This window comes from Rhincodon typus, chromosome 6, assembly GCF_021869965.1.
Source record: "Rhincodon typus isolate 14 chromosome 6, sRhiTyp1.1, whole genome shotgun sequence".
Taxonomy (NCBI): Eukaryota; Metazoa; Chordata; class Chondrichthyes; order Orectolobiformes; family Rhincodontidae; genus Rhincodon; species Rhincodon typus.
The window spans coordinates 23833950-23848554 of record NC_063337.1 but is presented as its reverse complement, the minus strand read 5'-3'; the positions used below and the strand labels follow the sequence as shown (position 1 = coordinate 23848554).

General features: G+C 38.6%; 2 protein-coding genes across 12 annotated transcripts in view; one reads left to right on the top strand and one right to left on the bottom strand.

Annotated features, from left to right (window-relative positions):
* Nucleotides 1–4217, top strand: part of LOC109926943 (mitochondrial ornithine transporter 1) — a 68280-nt gene extending 64063 nt beyond the window's left edge. For all 8 annotated transcript variants that reach the window (XM_048597713.1, XM_048597715.1, XM_048597714.1 and 5 more), the window contains 2 exons: nucleotides 1436–1594; nucleotides 3549–4217. In XM_048597713.1, the coding sequence (XP_048453670.1) occupies nucleotides 1436–1594; nucleotides 3549–3670 (281 nt within the window). In that variant the 3' untranslated portion in view covers nucleotides 3671–4217. The remainder of the gene's footprint in view (nucleotides 1–1435; nucleotides 1595–3548) is intronic.
* Nucleotides 4218–4597: 380 nt separating this feature from the next.
* The window catches only part of tpte (transmembrane phosphatase with tensin homology), a 67445-nt gene continuing 57437 nt past the window's right edge, over nucleotides 4598–14605 (bottom strand). For all 4 annotated transcript variants that reach the window (XM_048597711.1, XM_048597708.1, XM_048597709.1 and 1 more), the window contains 4 exons: nucleotides 11924–12021; nucleotides 6910–7005; nucleotides 6749–6819; nucleotides 4598–5659 (listed from right to left, as the gene is read on the bottom strand). In XM_048597711.1, the coding sequence (XP_048453668.1) occupies nucleotides 5548–5659; nucleotides 6749–6819; nucleotides 6910–7005; nucleotides 11924–12021 (377 nt within the window). In that variant the 3' untranslated portion in view covers nucleotides 4598–5547. The remainder of the gene's footprint in view (nucleotides 5660–6748; nucleotides 6820–6909; nucleotides 7006–11923; nucleotides 12022–14605) is intronic.

The window sequence follows — 14605 nt, the reverse complement described above, 5'->3', positions numbered from 1 at the left end:
TTTGAAACAAAGCTTAGCCTGAGGTAGAGTAGTGTGTCCAATTAGGAAAGCTAACAACTAATTGAACACAAAAGTAGGGAGGTTATGCTTCATTCAGACATAGCAGTGGGGAGACTGAAACAGAATACAATGTGAAGTATTGATCATCTTATCTAAAAAGAAAGGGTTAAATACGTTGAGGCAATTTTAGAAGAGGTTTACCAGACCAATAGGACGATGCCCCCTCACTGCATTTATGAGGAAAGATTGGTCAGACTAGGCTTGTATCTGTTGGAAGTGCGAGTAAGAGATTGAAATGAGATCCTGAACAGACATGACAGGGTTGTAGAAAGGATAGTCTTGTGAAAATCTTGAAGTGGTGGTCATATTTCTTAAAAAAACAAAACAAAAATTGCTGCTTTTCAAAAAGGAGGAAGCGAAATTTGAGGGTGATTAATCTTTGAAAAAGGTGGTGGGAGCAGAGTCTAAATATTTTTAAGGCAGAAGCAGGTAGAACCTCGAGCAGGGGGTGAATGATTAAATCAGGGTGGTGGGAGAATGTAAAAATTGTAACCTCAAATCAGATCAGCTATATTTAATGGCAGAGCACACAAATCTTGGCATCATACTTCAGGTATTGTGTGTAGATGTGAGAGGCTGCAGAAGACGACAAGTCTGGTTTCAAAACAAGGAACTTCAGTTAAATGGGATAGTTCAGAGAACCTAGGCGTGTTTTCTTTAGGGATTTTGTTCATAATCACGAGGGATCTGGAGAGACTAGGCCCTGGTAACAGAATTGAGAGGGGGAAGCTTCTACGCAGTTAGTGGTTTGAATCTTGAATGCACTGCCCAAAGGAATTATTCAATTCTCTCCAGAACCTCTAATTTTCTAAAGAGATGGAAAAGTGCAAATAGGTGAATTGCTGTTTGACCATGGGCACAAAATCGGTCAAATGATCATCCGTAACCATTCTATAATTGGGATTCGTTGAATTCATAGGGTGTGAGAAAATTTAGGGCCAGCATTCTCTACCTGTTCCTAGCTATGCAGAGAAACTGATAGCAGGCAGCCCACTATGGAATAATTCACCAGCTTATCAATCCCTTTTCAGAAAGTACTATGCCACTTGTGCAGTTGCATGTACACTAATTTATCAAAAGGTGCAAATACAGTTGAGAAATTCCGTAATGTTAATTTGAGGTTGGTTGGCTTGCCGAGCTGGTTTGTCGTTCTGCAAAACAAACCAGCTCGGCGAGCCAACTAACCTCAACATCCACAACCCAAGCTACAGATCTACTCCAAAACCTTAGATAATGTTAATTTGGATCAATTTGCATAAAATTTCCAAGGTGTAAAAATTGTACTAATAATCAGCATAGTGAAATTCTTAACATGAATGAAGATTTGATTTGATGATGCTACAAGTTAACTGGCTCTAATTCTGTTTCATAAAAGGTCCTATTCCCTTGATGGTGAGTGGTGGTTTTGGAGGTGCCTGTTTGTGGATTGCTGTTTATCCAATCGACTGTGTAAAATCTCGTATACAGGTCCTCTCAATGGCAGGCCAGCAGGCTGGTTTCTTTAGTACTTTCAGAAATATTTTCATGAAGGAAGGTAAGATGGGTCTTGCTAATAAAAAACATATCTGGTTAATATTCACCCTTTCCCTCCGATTTATTATTCCATTGCTAAATGACAGATAGGAACAGCCAATTGCATGTGCAAAACAGATTTAATACAAAAAAAAATTGTGCAGAATAGGAGTTTCCTACTGGGCAGAGAATCTTAATAGTGTAGTTTAAAATTAATACTACCACCTCCCCCCCCCCCCCAAACTGTCAGAGGTCACAGTCAATCCATGGTATTCAGAATTGTAGAACTAGCAATGTTGGAAAGGATAAAGCATGATGGAGACAGAGAGACAGCTGTGGGGGTGATGCATCTCTAGGCAAACATCTTTAACTGACACTAACAAGTTATGGTGGCCTAATTCTACTTCTGTAGAAAGGGAATCTCTTGTCCCTATAAAATTGTACCCACCCAGTAGTTTGTTACAGCTGTTTGTAACAAACAAAACTTGGAACCTAGCCTGTTGCATACTTTGTGCAGATCTTAGACAACCAACAGGACAAGTTTTCAAATGGCTCTACTATTAAACCTTTCACCTATCCATAATGTATTATACAGACTAGAATAAAATGTGCTAGTTTTCCCCCTCTGACAAATATTGGATTATCAGAATTATGAAAAAAAGTGCCCACCACAGTCAGATGAGTGAAGTGCATGTTAATAATAAAACCGTCAAGTCATTTTGGAATACTAGTTAAGTATGATTCAGATATGCAGAAACTTGTAAATGATTCATCTGCAAAAACATTAGACTACTGTACAAATGCACAATCTTGCATAACAGCATTGCATCATGGGGAAAGTGCAAACAAAGGCAGTCACTGCATAAATATTTTAAGAGGCAAGAGAGTTCAAGACCAACTTGAGAATCTAGAAATCTTCTGAAAATTGAGGTTTTTTACCCCCCAAGTGCATACATATAAAACTAGAATCACAAATTGAAAGGGTGAAAAATGTACAAATGGCTGCTGAGGCAAACTGTCAGTCAGTCATACTGGAAATGTGAGGAAAAAAAAAGTTGAAGAGTCAGCAATTGCATAGCCATGAGGGAGATCTCATTCTACTACCTTGCTGAGCAAGCTCCTAGGATTAGCACTATTTTTTTTTTTTAAAATCTACAACGTTGCCATTGTTACATCCTTTTGAGTGGTTGTATCCTCAGTTAAATTGACTGGGTTATCAGAAACAAAGTAATAACTTGCAAAGATGGAGGCAAGTTTGATTTTTACATCAGCATCAATAAGATGCTTAAACTAGATTTCAGAACTATTATAGTTAGGAGATATAGTGCAGATCAGGATTTAGACAACCAGCAGATTAAAATGACTGTAGTCCATCCTATTTCTGGCAAAGCCGTGTTTGAACGTTATACATACACTTTGAGCTGGGCATAGTTTCATTTTGGAATAGAAAAATCAAGGGCAAGACATGCTTCAGAAAATGCTGAATTAAAAACTACTTTGATGCATGCATCCTTAAAAAAAAAAGCATTTGCTGGATCAACACCCAAACCAGATTATCTGGTCACTTTTGGTCATGGATTGTGATATCTTGCTTATTCTCCTACATTACAATAGTGCCTACATTTTGGTTGCAATTAGCCTTGTGAAAGCACTTTGGAGGGGCACTAGTTAAATTCCAAACAGATTGGAATTTATAGCAGTTATTCCAACATAAGCTTTGTATATATTTTGTCTCCAGCTTGCTAAGTGTGAATCTGGCACAAATAGAAAATCGAAAATTAGCATCTATGCTCAGTTTAGCAATTCAATTTCAGACTGGTAAATCCATTTGGTTAAGTAGGAGAATTTTGAAAAAAAATTAGAGTTAATGCTGTATGAGAAAGAAACTTGCTGTACTGTGAATAGTGCATATATCCACTTATTTCTATGCTTCAACATTGAAATGGTTCTAACATTTCATTTTCATTTCCATACAGGCTTGAAAGCAATATACTCTGGATTAACACCAACAATGATACGTGCATTTCCTGCCAATGGTGCATTATTTTTGGCCTATGAACTGAGTAGAAAAGCTATGATGGATTACATGAGTGACTGATGTGTACTCTAAAAATGATTGAAGCCTTACTCCCAAGAATTTGATTATGCTGCAAAAAGTCAATTTAGGACTAGCTGAAAATGTAAAACTGGATATTTTGATACTGTACATGGTAGGGTGCTTATTAGGTGCAAAAATTTTGTGGGTCTTTCAAAAGTAGCTTAAGTTAATTTAACTATCAAGCAATATTAACTTAATTATTGCTAAAATTGTAATGTATTCTTAAATTCAAAATGGTGTTCTAAGTTTCCAGGAAAATAAATCAACATCTATAACTTTTGCAACATTGAATTTGCATACTGAACTTTAAAGCTGCATCCTTTTTTTTAAAAAAAGAGAAGTCAGCTAAAGGCATCTGACATTCCATTTCTGCTTGATCTGTGATATTGGGAAAGTGGTGCTGACTTCTTTCTTTTTAAAAGGGGAATAAGGGGAGAGAGTAGATAAGCAAAGCATCTACTTCTAACAACTAGCCAAGTGACCTTTCCTCCTTGCCCTACTGTCAGGAGTGTGTGCCATTTAAAGCAGAATAAAACAAATGCTTTTAGGGCCTGGTGTATGTTATACTATTTTTAAAAACGGGGCTCCAATGGCATTAATATTTGTAGACCTAAGGGGATATTAGATGCATATTGGCGTTTCCACTGCAAAGCTCTTGTGCAGTTATTACAAGCATGATGCTTTATATTTTAAAAAAACACAACTATGTCACTTCATTTCAAAAAAAGTGCACATACCTATTGTACTTGTCCTACTTCCCAAATGTTGCATCTACTTATATGTAGGAAAAGAGCAGGAACTGGATCCTTTTACCCTTCTGTAAACATTATCAAGTTACAGTATCACAAGTCAATTCTATTCACAGGAAAATGTCAAACATTATTTGCTACTAGTAACAATGGCTAGGAGGAATCCCAAAAGTAGGAAGTCAGTATTTTACTATTTATTGAAGAAAGTTTCAAGAACTCTACACAAATGGATTCGGTGATAGACGCATTTGATAACTACTGACATTTAATAGTTAAACAAACATCACTAAATATGTAGTTCAAGTATGTGTGGTAATATTCAAGTTTCATATCAAAACATGAAGTGTGCACAAATTCAACTGGAAGTGATCTAGGCTTAAGGTTTTGTAACATACAGAAAAGCCACTTCATTTTAAGCAGATATGAACAGTCAGATCACTTAACTATCAATAGGATAATTACATTAATGCCTGTGCTGTACAAGTCTCTTTTGCTCCCTTCCCTCCGACAGTGCAGTGCTATTTGTGGTTGGAGCCTTTCATCTGAAGAACACAAGTATCTAAGTGTTTCAGTGGCACAATTCAATACTGCACAACTATGTTTCAATACATTATCAGGCTACTGAAATATCACTGAAAGGACAAATCATTTCAACAAATCATAGAATGTCGAAGTAGGGAGTGCAGGGGGATGGCTTTTATTAGCCCTGACATCACATTGCTGATAGCTTATGTCTCTTCTGGGAAAAAAATGCCACTGAACAGTTTTTATGAAGTAAAAAATATCAAAACTAATCCAGTCCTGGGGTAACTGATAATCACACCCTCTTTCCGATGAGGTAAAGACAACACTGGCAACTCTTCAAGGAAAAATGGGCTGGAAAGGGGTTGTGGTGAAGAGGAGGGTGGCCTGCAGCACCAGAATAATGACTATTTATGACCATTTTCCAACAGTTTTTCCTTTAGTTACAAAAAGTCTGAAGTACTTAACATGAATATCTTGCAGCAAGTAGAAGTTCCCACATATTTTCCCCCCATTGAAGGCAGTACCAGACTCCCAGTACAATATTTACATTATAAACTGCCTGGAATCATTCTATACCCATTCTCTTCCTGAGGTGGCATTAGCTTAACTGGAATCAGGATCATCAAAATTCACCTCCACTGCAAATTTTTCGCTGTAGATTTTCCAGGTTTTTGGTTTGTGTGGGTTGTCAAGTTCATCTCTAGACAAGTAGAGCCTAGACAAATTTGAAAAGAAAAACCATTTCAGAAAAAGAAAAAAATTACTAATTTACATTAGCTACTAATGTCAAAACTCTGGAGACCATAAAAAGTGGAAACAGGAAATAGTTGTCTGATGTAGATTAGCTGCAATGTAAATCTAATATCAACTCAAAAAGTGCTCACAATTTGATTTTTTTTGATACAAGTTCAGACTTTTTCTTAAGAATCTGGAAAAAAAAAAGTGATCCAGTGGTTGGCAATTCTGAAAAGGGTGATTTCAGAATCTCATTGGACAATTGGTAAAGATGTACTTAAAAGTTGTAAGATAGGGACAACACAAACGTAACTTTTCCAACTTAAATTGTCCTTTACCTGTCTGAAGAAGTCAGCTGACACCTGTATTTTAATAAAACAGTAGTAATCTCAAATTCAAACCAATAGCAACTCACCTATCAAAATCAACACCACAGAACAGATTATTGCACACCTGTACTATGATCACGATTTCACTTTTGCATCCAATATTGTAGCTAAAGTCCCCCACCACATGAAATTTGGGTTGGAATATTGTAGCAAAAGTGGCCTGAGGCTTGATTTCAGGTATGTGTAGTCCAAGATAGAGTAGATTATGAAGACAGACACAGTCATATGACAATTGGGTGAAGTTTTTGCAATCTTTCCTCCTTCAGTGTACCAAGATGTCAATGTAGTTCAGTTTCTTTATTTCTCTTCCCATTTCACCTCACTCTCAAACCCACTTGTAAGTTGGAGGAAACCAGGTACCAATGGACAAAAGACTTTAAATAAAACACCACTAGATTATTTGAAGGCTATACAAAGTCTTCTCAAAACACCACTATCTTTTAGCTAAATAAGAGGATTGTTGAGTGCAAATGTCTTTCTGTCCAGCATAATCATGGATAAGAATTCTAAAAACATCAAGCCTGTTATCTGGTAAAGAAATTTCAAGTGATTTAACTAGGATACATGACCAAGTATAAACCATTGCATACTGGATCTAAATGAGGCAATAGTTAATGTGTTGGTCTTTTGCCTCCTTCAACAGATTCTTAAAACTATTCTTAAAACTAATTCAACTGTACCTATTATTTACAATGAAAGATGTGTTGAACCAGAAGTAGAATGGACAGTCATCATAACCTTTAGGAAGGCCCTGGATAGAAATAAAAAAATTAAAGAATTGTTTAAGCAATTATGATGCATTTATTTTTTAAGTAAAAAAAAAAAGAGTAGAGATACTTACCCCACTAGACTCAAATCTGACTTTCACATCACCGCTCACTTCAGGACCATTCTCCAAGCTAATTATAGCAGAGTTACTCCCAGCATCAAAAAATAGCTGTACAAATAAATTTTATAATGTAACTAGAGAAAGTAGTTACCAAATGCATTCATAACTTTTAAAAAATGAAATACAAAAAAAAGGTGCTAAACATTGAAAACTGATAACAATTTGCAATAGTAGGCTTTCCTCATATAAAATCTAGAGATATTTAATTAATCTTCAGATGGTGCAGAACAGCACAGGTAGGCAGACAGGAGTCAGAGGTAAATATGCATACATTGACACACACCCATTGGAGTGACAGGAATAAGTGGTGGCCTATAGCTGACAAGTGAACAAAAAACAATTGAACATACAAAATGCAACAAAAAAAAAAAATGCAAGATGATCTTGGATGATATTCTTTAAACTATTTTGCTGTGGTTTTGATGCATTTGAAACAAAAGCAGCCATTTTAGGGAAAGCTCTGCAGAAATTCAAAACCAAAAAATCTCATCATACTGGATACAAGTCAGGCCACCGTGTGCATAACAAGCCCTTCAGAGGGAGCTCTTCTCATCTTTTTTCTTCCATACGGTGCCTTACTTTCAGGAACGGCATCTTAAAATTATGCCCATTCATCCAATCTTCTCAACAAGCCCTTTCCTCCTGTTCCATGGGTTACAGACGTTATGAAATAAATCATCCTGCAGTCATTTTTTTTTTTTTTTTAAGAAGCTTTGTGGTTCTGCAGGCATTGTTGGCTGGAGCAGCAGTTACTTTCTTCAACTACTGCAGTCTATTGTGCTGTTAGAGCGAGTTTGTTACAGCTTTCTCCTCCCTCTGCTGTGTAATTGTTAAGTTTTCTGATCCTTACTTGTCTCCATTCCTCTGGCAGACTGAAGTTTTAACATGAATCCCAAATCTGCACATTAAAAACTTGAATGAGGAACTTCATTGAAAAGCTGAATACTTCTTTCTTCCCTTTAACGCAATAGGCACTACAAAAATTTAGGAACTTTCCACCTTCTAAATTTCAAATGCTTCTGAACTTGTAAATGAGCTCAGACTCGGAGATGTTCAAGCTGGAAGCCACGACTGTCACTTTCGCTTATAGACCTAGGAAACAGGAGTAGTAGACCATTCTGCCCATCAAGCCTGCTCCATTAAAGGGGATCATCGATCCGAGGATTTAAAATTGCACATTCCCATCTATCCCCAACCTTCCATTCCTTTGCTGAACAATGTGTCCCTCTATCAAAAAATATTTAATGACTTACCTCCACTATCTTGAGGCAGAATTCCAAAGTTACACACAGTCTTTTTTTAAATACCTCCAAGTTTGAAACACTGCCTTGTAGTTTTGGATTCACTCAAAAGAAGAAACATCCTTTCCATGTCCAACTTGTCAAAACCATTCAGGATCTTGAATATTTAAATCAAGTCACCCTTTATTCTTCCAAACTTTTCAATCACTGGCTGGACCAGCATTTATTGCCCAACCGTTATTTCCCAGAGGCAAGTTAAGAGTCAACTACATAGCCATGTGGTCTGCAGTCACCAGACCAGGTAAGGACAACACAGTTTCCTTCCCCAAAAGTAATTAGTGAATCCGATGGGTTTTTCCAACAATCAGTAATTCCAGATTTTTATCAAATTCAAATTGCACCATCTGCCATGGTGGGATTTGACCCTGGGTCCCCAGAACATTACTTTAATCTCTATATTAAGTATGGCAATAAATACCATAGGCCATTGTCTCCCCCTAGAACTCGTGGAAACAAGGGTAGTGTCCTAGGCCAGCTGACTCACTGGCCTGCCCTTGATAAAGCCAGCAGTGGGATGTTTACTTTGTTCCATTTTATTTGCAACTGCTCAGATACTGAGCTAGTCTGTGCTTGCATGCAAAGGGACAATCAAATTTGGACGCACGTATGGCATTGTTACATGCTGCCTAAATGCCAAACAAATGACCATCTCCCCATTGAGATATAGGAACAGAAATAGGCTATTCAGGCCCATTGGGTCTGCTTGACCCTTCGATCACTGCCTTCTCCTTGTAACTCTTGATAGCCTTTCTAATCAAGAACATTTTGGTCTTAAATACATCAATAACTTGACCTCCACAGCCTTCTGTGGCAATGATTTCCACAGATTCACTCTGGCTGCAGAAATTCCTCTTCTCAGTTGTAAAGGGTCACCCCTTCACTGACACTGTGCCCTCCGGTCCTAATCTCTCCTACTAGTGGAAACATCTTCACATACACTCCACATTCTATAAGTTTTAATCGGATTCCCCCCTCATCCTTCTAAACTCCATTGGAATACAGCCCAGAGTCCTCAACTGCTCGTGTCAGTCAGCCAATCCTCCAACAGCAAGAGAGTGGGGTTGTTCTCAGCTCAGACATCTCAAAGAGCAGCCCTTAAGATTCTTAGCAGGGAATTTTCACGAGTTGTGACTCCAATAGTAGATGCCTTGTTTCAATCAGAAGGTTATTGGACTAGCCACAGCACTGGGCCGGAGCATGCACACTGCGCTAAGTGGCTCAAAAAAGCTTTTAAAACTGAGCAACATGTACTGGCCCTGATATACTTCCTGTGCCTCTGCAAGTGATTTTATGATTTTGGGACTTGAGGTGGGAAGGAAGTAACTGACGATTTTTGGAATCGTCATGTGGGAGAGGCTCAATAGCCCAACAAGTCTTTTTCTGCCTGTTAACTTTTTATCAGTCCCTTGACTTCTCCAACCATGCAATAAAAGAGCAGCCCTGTCTGCACACAGTCCAAGCTGCACATCAGGTCTCACACCACCCCATCGTGGACATCATGCCACAATTCCTTCATTATTACTGGATGCTAATCTTTAAATTCACAAGACCACTATGGAACATCCTCAATGCAATGACTAGGGCAACTCAAAAAAAAAGTCTACTCCCTATTTCTCAGGATCTAGGTGATACTGTTGAGTGTCAGTTTTGCCCATTGAGTGTTGTTCTGGCCAGAATGTGGATTTGTCAGCTAAAGCTAGCACCATGTTGAACACACTCATGGGAAGACCATCACACAACAGTAAATTTTCCACATTTAAATTGGTTGTCATCCTTAGTATATTAGATCAAATTTGTGATTAAAATTAAGAGTAAAAATACAAGCCAAACATTTATGAATTGAGAAATAGTAAGAACTGCCGATGCTGGAGTCTGAGATAACAATATGGAGCTGGAGGAACAGCAGGCCAGGCAGCATCAGAGGAGCAGGAAAGCTGAAGTGTCGGGTCAGGACCCTTTCTCTGAAGATGAACTTATGAATTGATATTTTCATAGGGTATGGGTAGTTCTGCCCAGGCCAGAAATTTAGTGCCCATCTCTAATTGCCCATGAGGTGGTGCTGGTGAGCTGCCTTCCCAAACCATTGCAGCCCTTGGGGTGTAGGTACACCTAGAGTGCTATTCAAAGGTTGGGGAGGGTGGGGGGATGCAGTTCTTGTATTTTGGCCCAGTAAACAGTGAAGAACAGTGACAAATTTCCAATCAGGATGGTCTGAGGCTTGGTGGGGAACTTCCAGGCAGTGGTTTAACCACGCATTTGCTGCATTTCATCTGGCTGGTAGAAACTGCAGCTGTGGAAGGTACTATCAAGAGTGCTTTGGGCAAGTGGATCAAGTGAACTTTTATAATGGTACACAATGCTGCACAGTGCCAGCAGTGTTAATTTTTAAACAGTGATGAATAGGTGGCAAACAGACTGCTGTGTCCTGGACAGTGTTCAGTTACAGAGTATTGTTGCAGCAGCACTCAAGACAACTGGAGAGTATCCCATCACACTCCTGACTGGTGTCTTATTTAGGTGCGTGACAGGCTTTGAATCAGAAGTTCAGTTACCGGCCTCAGAAATCCTAGCATCTTGCAGCACAGTAATTGTATGGCTGGACAAGTTCAGTTTCTGGTGATCACCAAGGTGATTGGAGAATTGGAAGAATTCAATAACAGTAACACAATTTCGTGTCATAGATTCCCTATAGTACAGAAAGAGGTTATTCAGCCCATTGAATCTGCACCAATCTCCAAAACAGCATCCCATTCAGACCCAGTCCCTCCCCTATCCCCATACCCTGCATTTCCCATGGCTAATCCAATAGCCTGCACATCCCTGGACACTACTGGCAATTTAGCACGACCAATCCACCTAACTTGCACATCTTTGGACTGTGGGAGGAAATCGGAGCACCCAGTGGAAACCCAAGCAGGCACAGGGAGTACATGCAAACTCTACAGACAGTTACCCAAGGCCAGGCTTAAACCCTGGTCCCTACTGTTGAAGCAGCTGTGCTAACCACTGTCATTCATGTCAAGGGGAGAGGATTAGATTTACTCGTGGGAGGTTGCCACTGGCTGGCACCTGCAGCAAGTAACATTTATGCTAAATAGCCTTAATTTTGCCCAGTCTAGCTTTATACAGACATTGACTGCTTCAGTACCTAAAGAGTTATGAATCAAACAAATCATGACGCATGGAAATATATCCCCAGTCTTGTATATGATCGAGGCAAGTAATTAATGAAACATTGATGGTTAAGAAACTACCCTGGGAGGTACTCATGCAGAGATGCCCTGGGGCTGAGATGATTGACCTCAAAACAACTCTGTCCATCTTCCTCGGAGGTAAATATGACTCCAACTAGTGGACAGCCTGCGCTGATTCCCATCAACGTTTTGGGCTCCTTGATACCACAAATCAAACATTTAAGTCAAGGACAGGCATTCTCACTTCCAAGCTCAACTCTGGCCCCCATTTGGGCCAAAGCTGTAAGATGGTGATCAGAAGCTGAGCAACCTGATGAAACCAGCAGACACAGACACACACAGCAGGTTAATTTAACTTAAACTCCTCACCTGCACAGAAAATGAAGGCATTGTAATAGAATTAATGGGCTATTTGGAACAAGATGGATCCCAAAAACTTTCCTGAGTTTTGGTTATTATTGTAGGTTTTACCTTGCAGTTTTCCTGTGTTGCACAAACACACTGAAATACGAGCACCTTCTTGACAATAATTTCAACTTTCAGGTCACTCCCATTGTTACGACCAACTCCTGTGTGGAGTAATGTGAACAGATCTTTATTAGTTCTTAAAAATCCATATGCAAAATATCAATAGTTTCAGGGTTGAAAAATTCAAGAGATATGTAATATTATATTTGAAGATTATTTTCATGACTGATTTACAAAAAATGCAGGGTGGATTGGTGAGGGATAAAACCTGAAACAATGAAACTGGAGTCCGGATTGGCCCCAAGGATATGGTGTATTCTGCATTTGACTATTGCATCCAGATACAGAAAATTCAAAACCTGTATATTAAGCTCCACAACTACCTAAAGGTTAAGTAACTGACTGAAATCATGTGGATTGGTAGTCATCATAAAATGAACAAAATATTAAACAGCCATTTAGCCACCAGCACAATCTATCAGAACAGAGGAAGTATTGAGGGAATGACCTTGCAGTTTTATCCTAACAAGTCTTGCATCGCTGCTAAATCCTTCCACTCTAAATCAGCTTCTGACATTGGATATCTTACTACACTTCCACTTCTCAACTGCAAGTATTTTAGTGCACCACTTGAGGAAGTGTTACAATACTGGATACCACCATGGTCTCTGTCTAGTGACAGCACAGCCCATCAGTACTCTGGGACTACGGAGGCTTTACCTTTACACTACTTGATACATTGCCCTTCAGAGATTTGACATGTGGCCCGAGAGAGAAAAGATTTCAGAACCCTATTTTGATGATTAGTAGTTGGGTAATTCACCTATGTCATGGCCAATATTTACTCCCTAACCATCATTTAATTTAAAAAAGTCATCACCACTATGTTGTTTTACAGAAGAATGGTCTGTGCATCATTGTGTGCTTCTTACATGAAGAGAGAGTGACTACATCCATAAAAATATTGAATGATTATCAAACACTTCAGGAAGTCCAAGATGTAATATGTAACACTATTTAAATGCATGGCTTAAAATCTTCTGAATTTCAAATGTTGATTTTAAATGCTTCAAAAGAGGTGGCTTCCAGCCACAAATGTAATTTACAGCATTATAGGATCTTTTGCCTTTTACCCAGAATTGCACAGCTAGACCAACCAGATGGAAGATTATTAAAATGAAAAATGTTTTGATAACCGGTCACAGTGCTTCAAAATGGATTACTCTGAAATTTAGTCATACATTAGAGACAGCTGCAGCCAATTTGCATCCTGCCACAAACACCAGAGGAGGTATATGGTAATTTAATCAAATTGACGGTCTTGTTTGAGAGATTCATTTGAGCAAAGGGTATTTGAAGTCTTTTCTTGTAGCACAGTCTCTTTACCGAGAAGAAAACCTTACATTTATTCAAATGGAAAAACAAAACAAAAACAAATCATTCTCTCAGTGCGAGACTGAAGAAACAGCACAGACTGGTGTTTAGCTCCCGAGCCCTGGCTTGAACTGTCAACCTATTACCTCAAGCAAGAATATTCCCACATAGTCAAACACTCAACTGAGATAATATTTACCAGATAAAAAGGAAGTGATGAAATGCATTCGAATCAATAGAGAAGCTAAGTCAGGGAATGGAAAAAAAATTCCCCCGCATAAAAAGAGTGTAGAGTGGAAAGATTAGAAAAAAATTTTAAAATGTTGGATATGATGCATGCACTTAAATCAGAAGTCATAATTTGCTTTGTACCCATGTTTATTTTGGGACCTTGTGCCATCTTGTAAAATGTCCCCAAGTACTTCACATATGAATAACAATATGAGAATACATGCCATTTTGTAGGTGAATGTAGCAGTCATTTGCACACAACAAGATTCTGCCAAATACCACTTTACTAAGTTCATACTAAGAGTTGCATGTTTTCTAGCACAGTGTTAGTTTTCCATCTCATCTAACAGACAACATCTCAATCAAGGCAGTACTCCATATGCAGCTGGCAGGAACAGTTTGGACTTGTGCTTAGGATCAAAGCATCCCTGTTTTCATTGTTATAATATAGATTCTAATCGAGAATGGTTATAAAGACAGAACTAAAGATAGTCTGCAACCACTTGATTGGGAATGTAAAAAGTCAGATTTAAGATTTAATTGCAGAAGCTGTTGAAACATTTAAATTAGTTTCAACAATGATTTTTTTTAAAAGTAACATTAATTTCTTACATTCTCTCAAACTAAATTTTTGCATTATTTGTATCTTTTCTATTATGGCATTTAGATTAGGCAGGTCAACCATATCAGTTGGTAACACTTTTGCCTCAAAAATGGTGGGTTCACTTGTGGCATTGAAAAAAAAGGGAGGAGGTCATTCAGCCCATTGAATTACATGCAAGCAAAAAAATTCTAGGCTACGTTTTCTAGTACAATTGAGCGCTGTTGGAATTACCATTTTTCAGATGGTGTTGTCTCAAGTGAACATAAAAACTCTCCAGCATGATTCAGGAGCAGGGACTCTGGCTAATATTTACCCACACAATACTACCCAAATAGATTACCTGCTCAGAGATAGTAGGAACTGCAGATGCTGGAGAATCCAAGACAACAAGGTGCAGAGCTGGATGAACACAGCAGGCCAAGCAGCATCATAGGAGCAGAAAGGCTGACGTTTCGGGCCTAGACCCTTCATCAGAA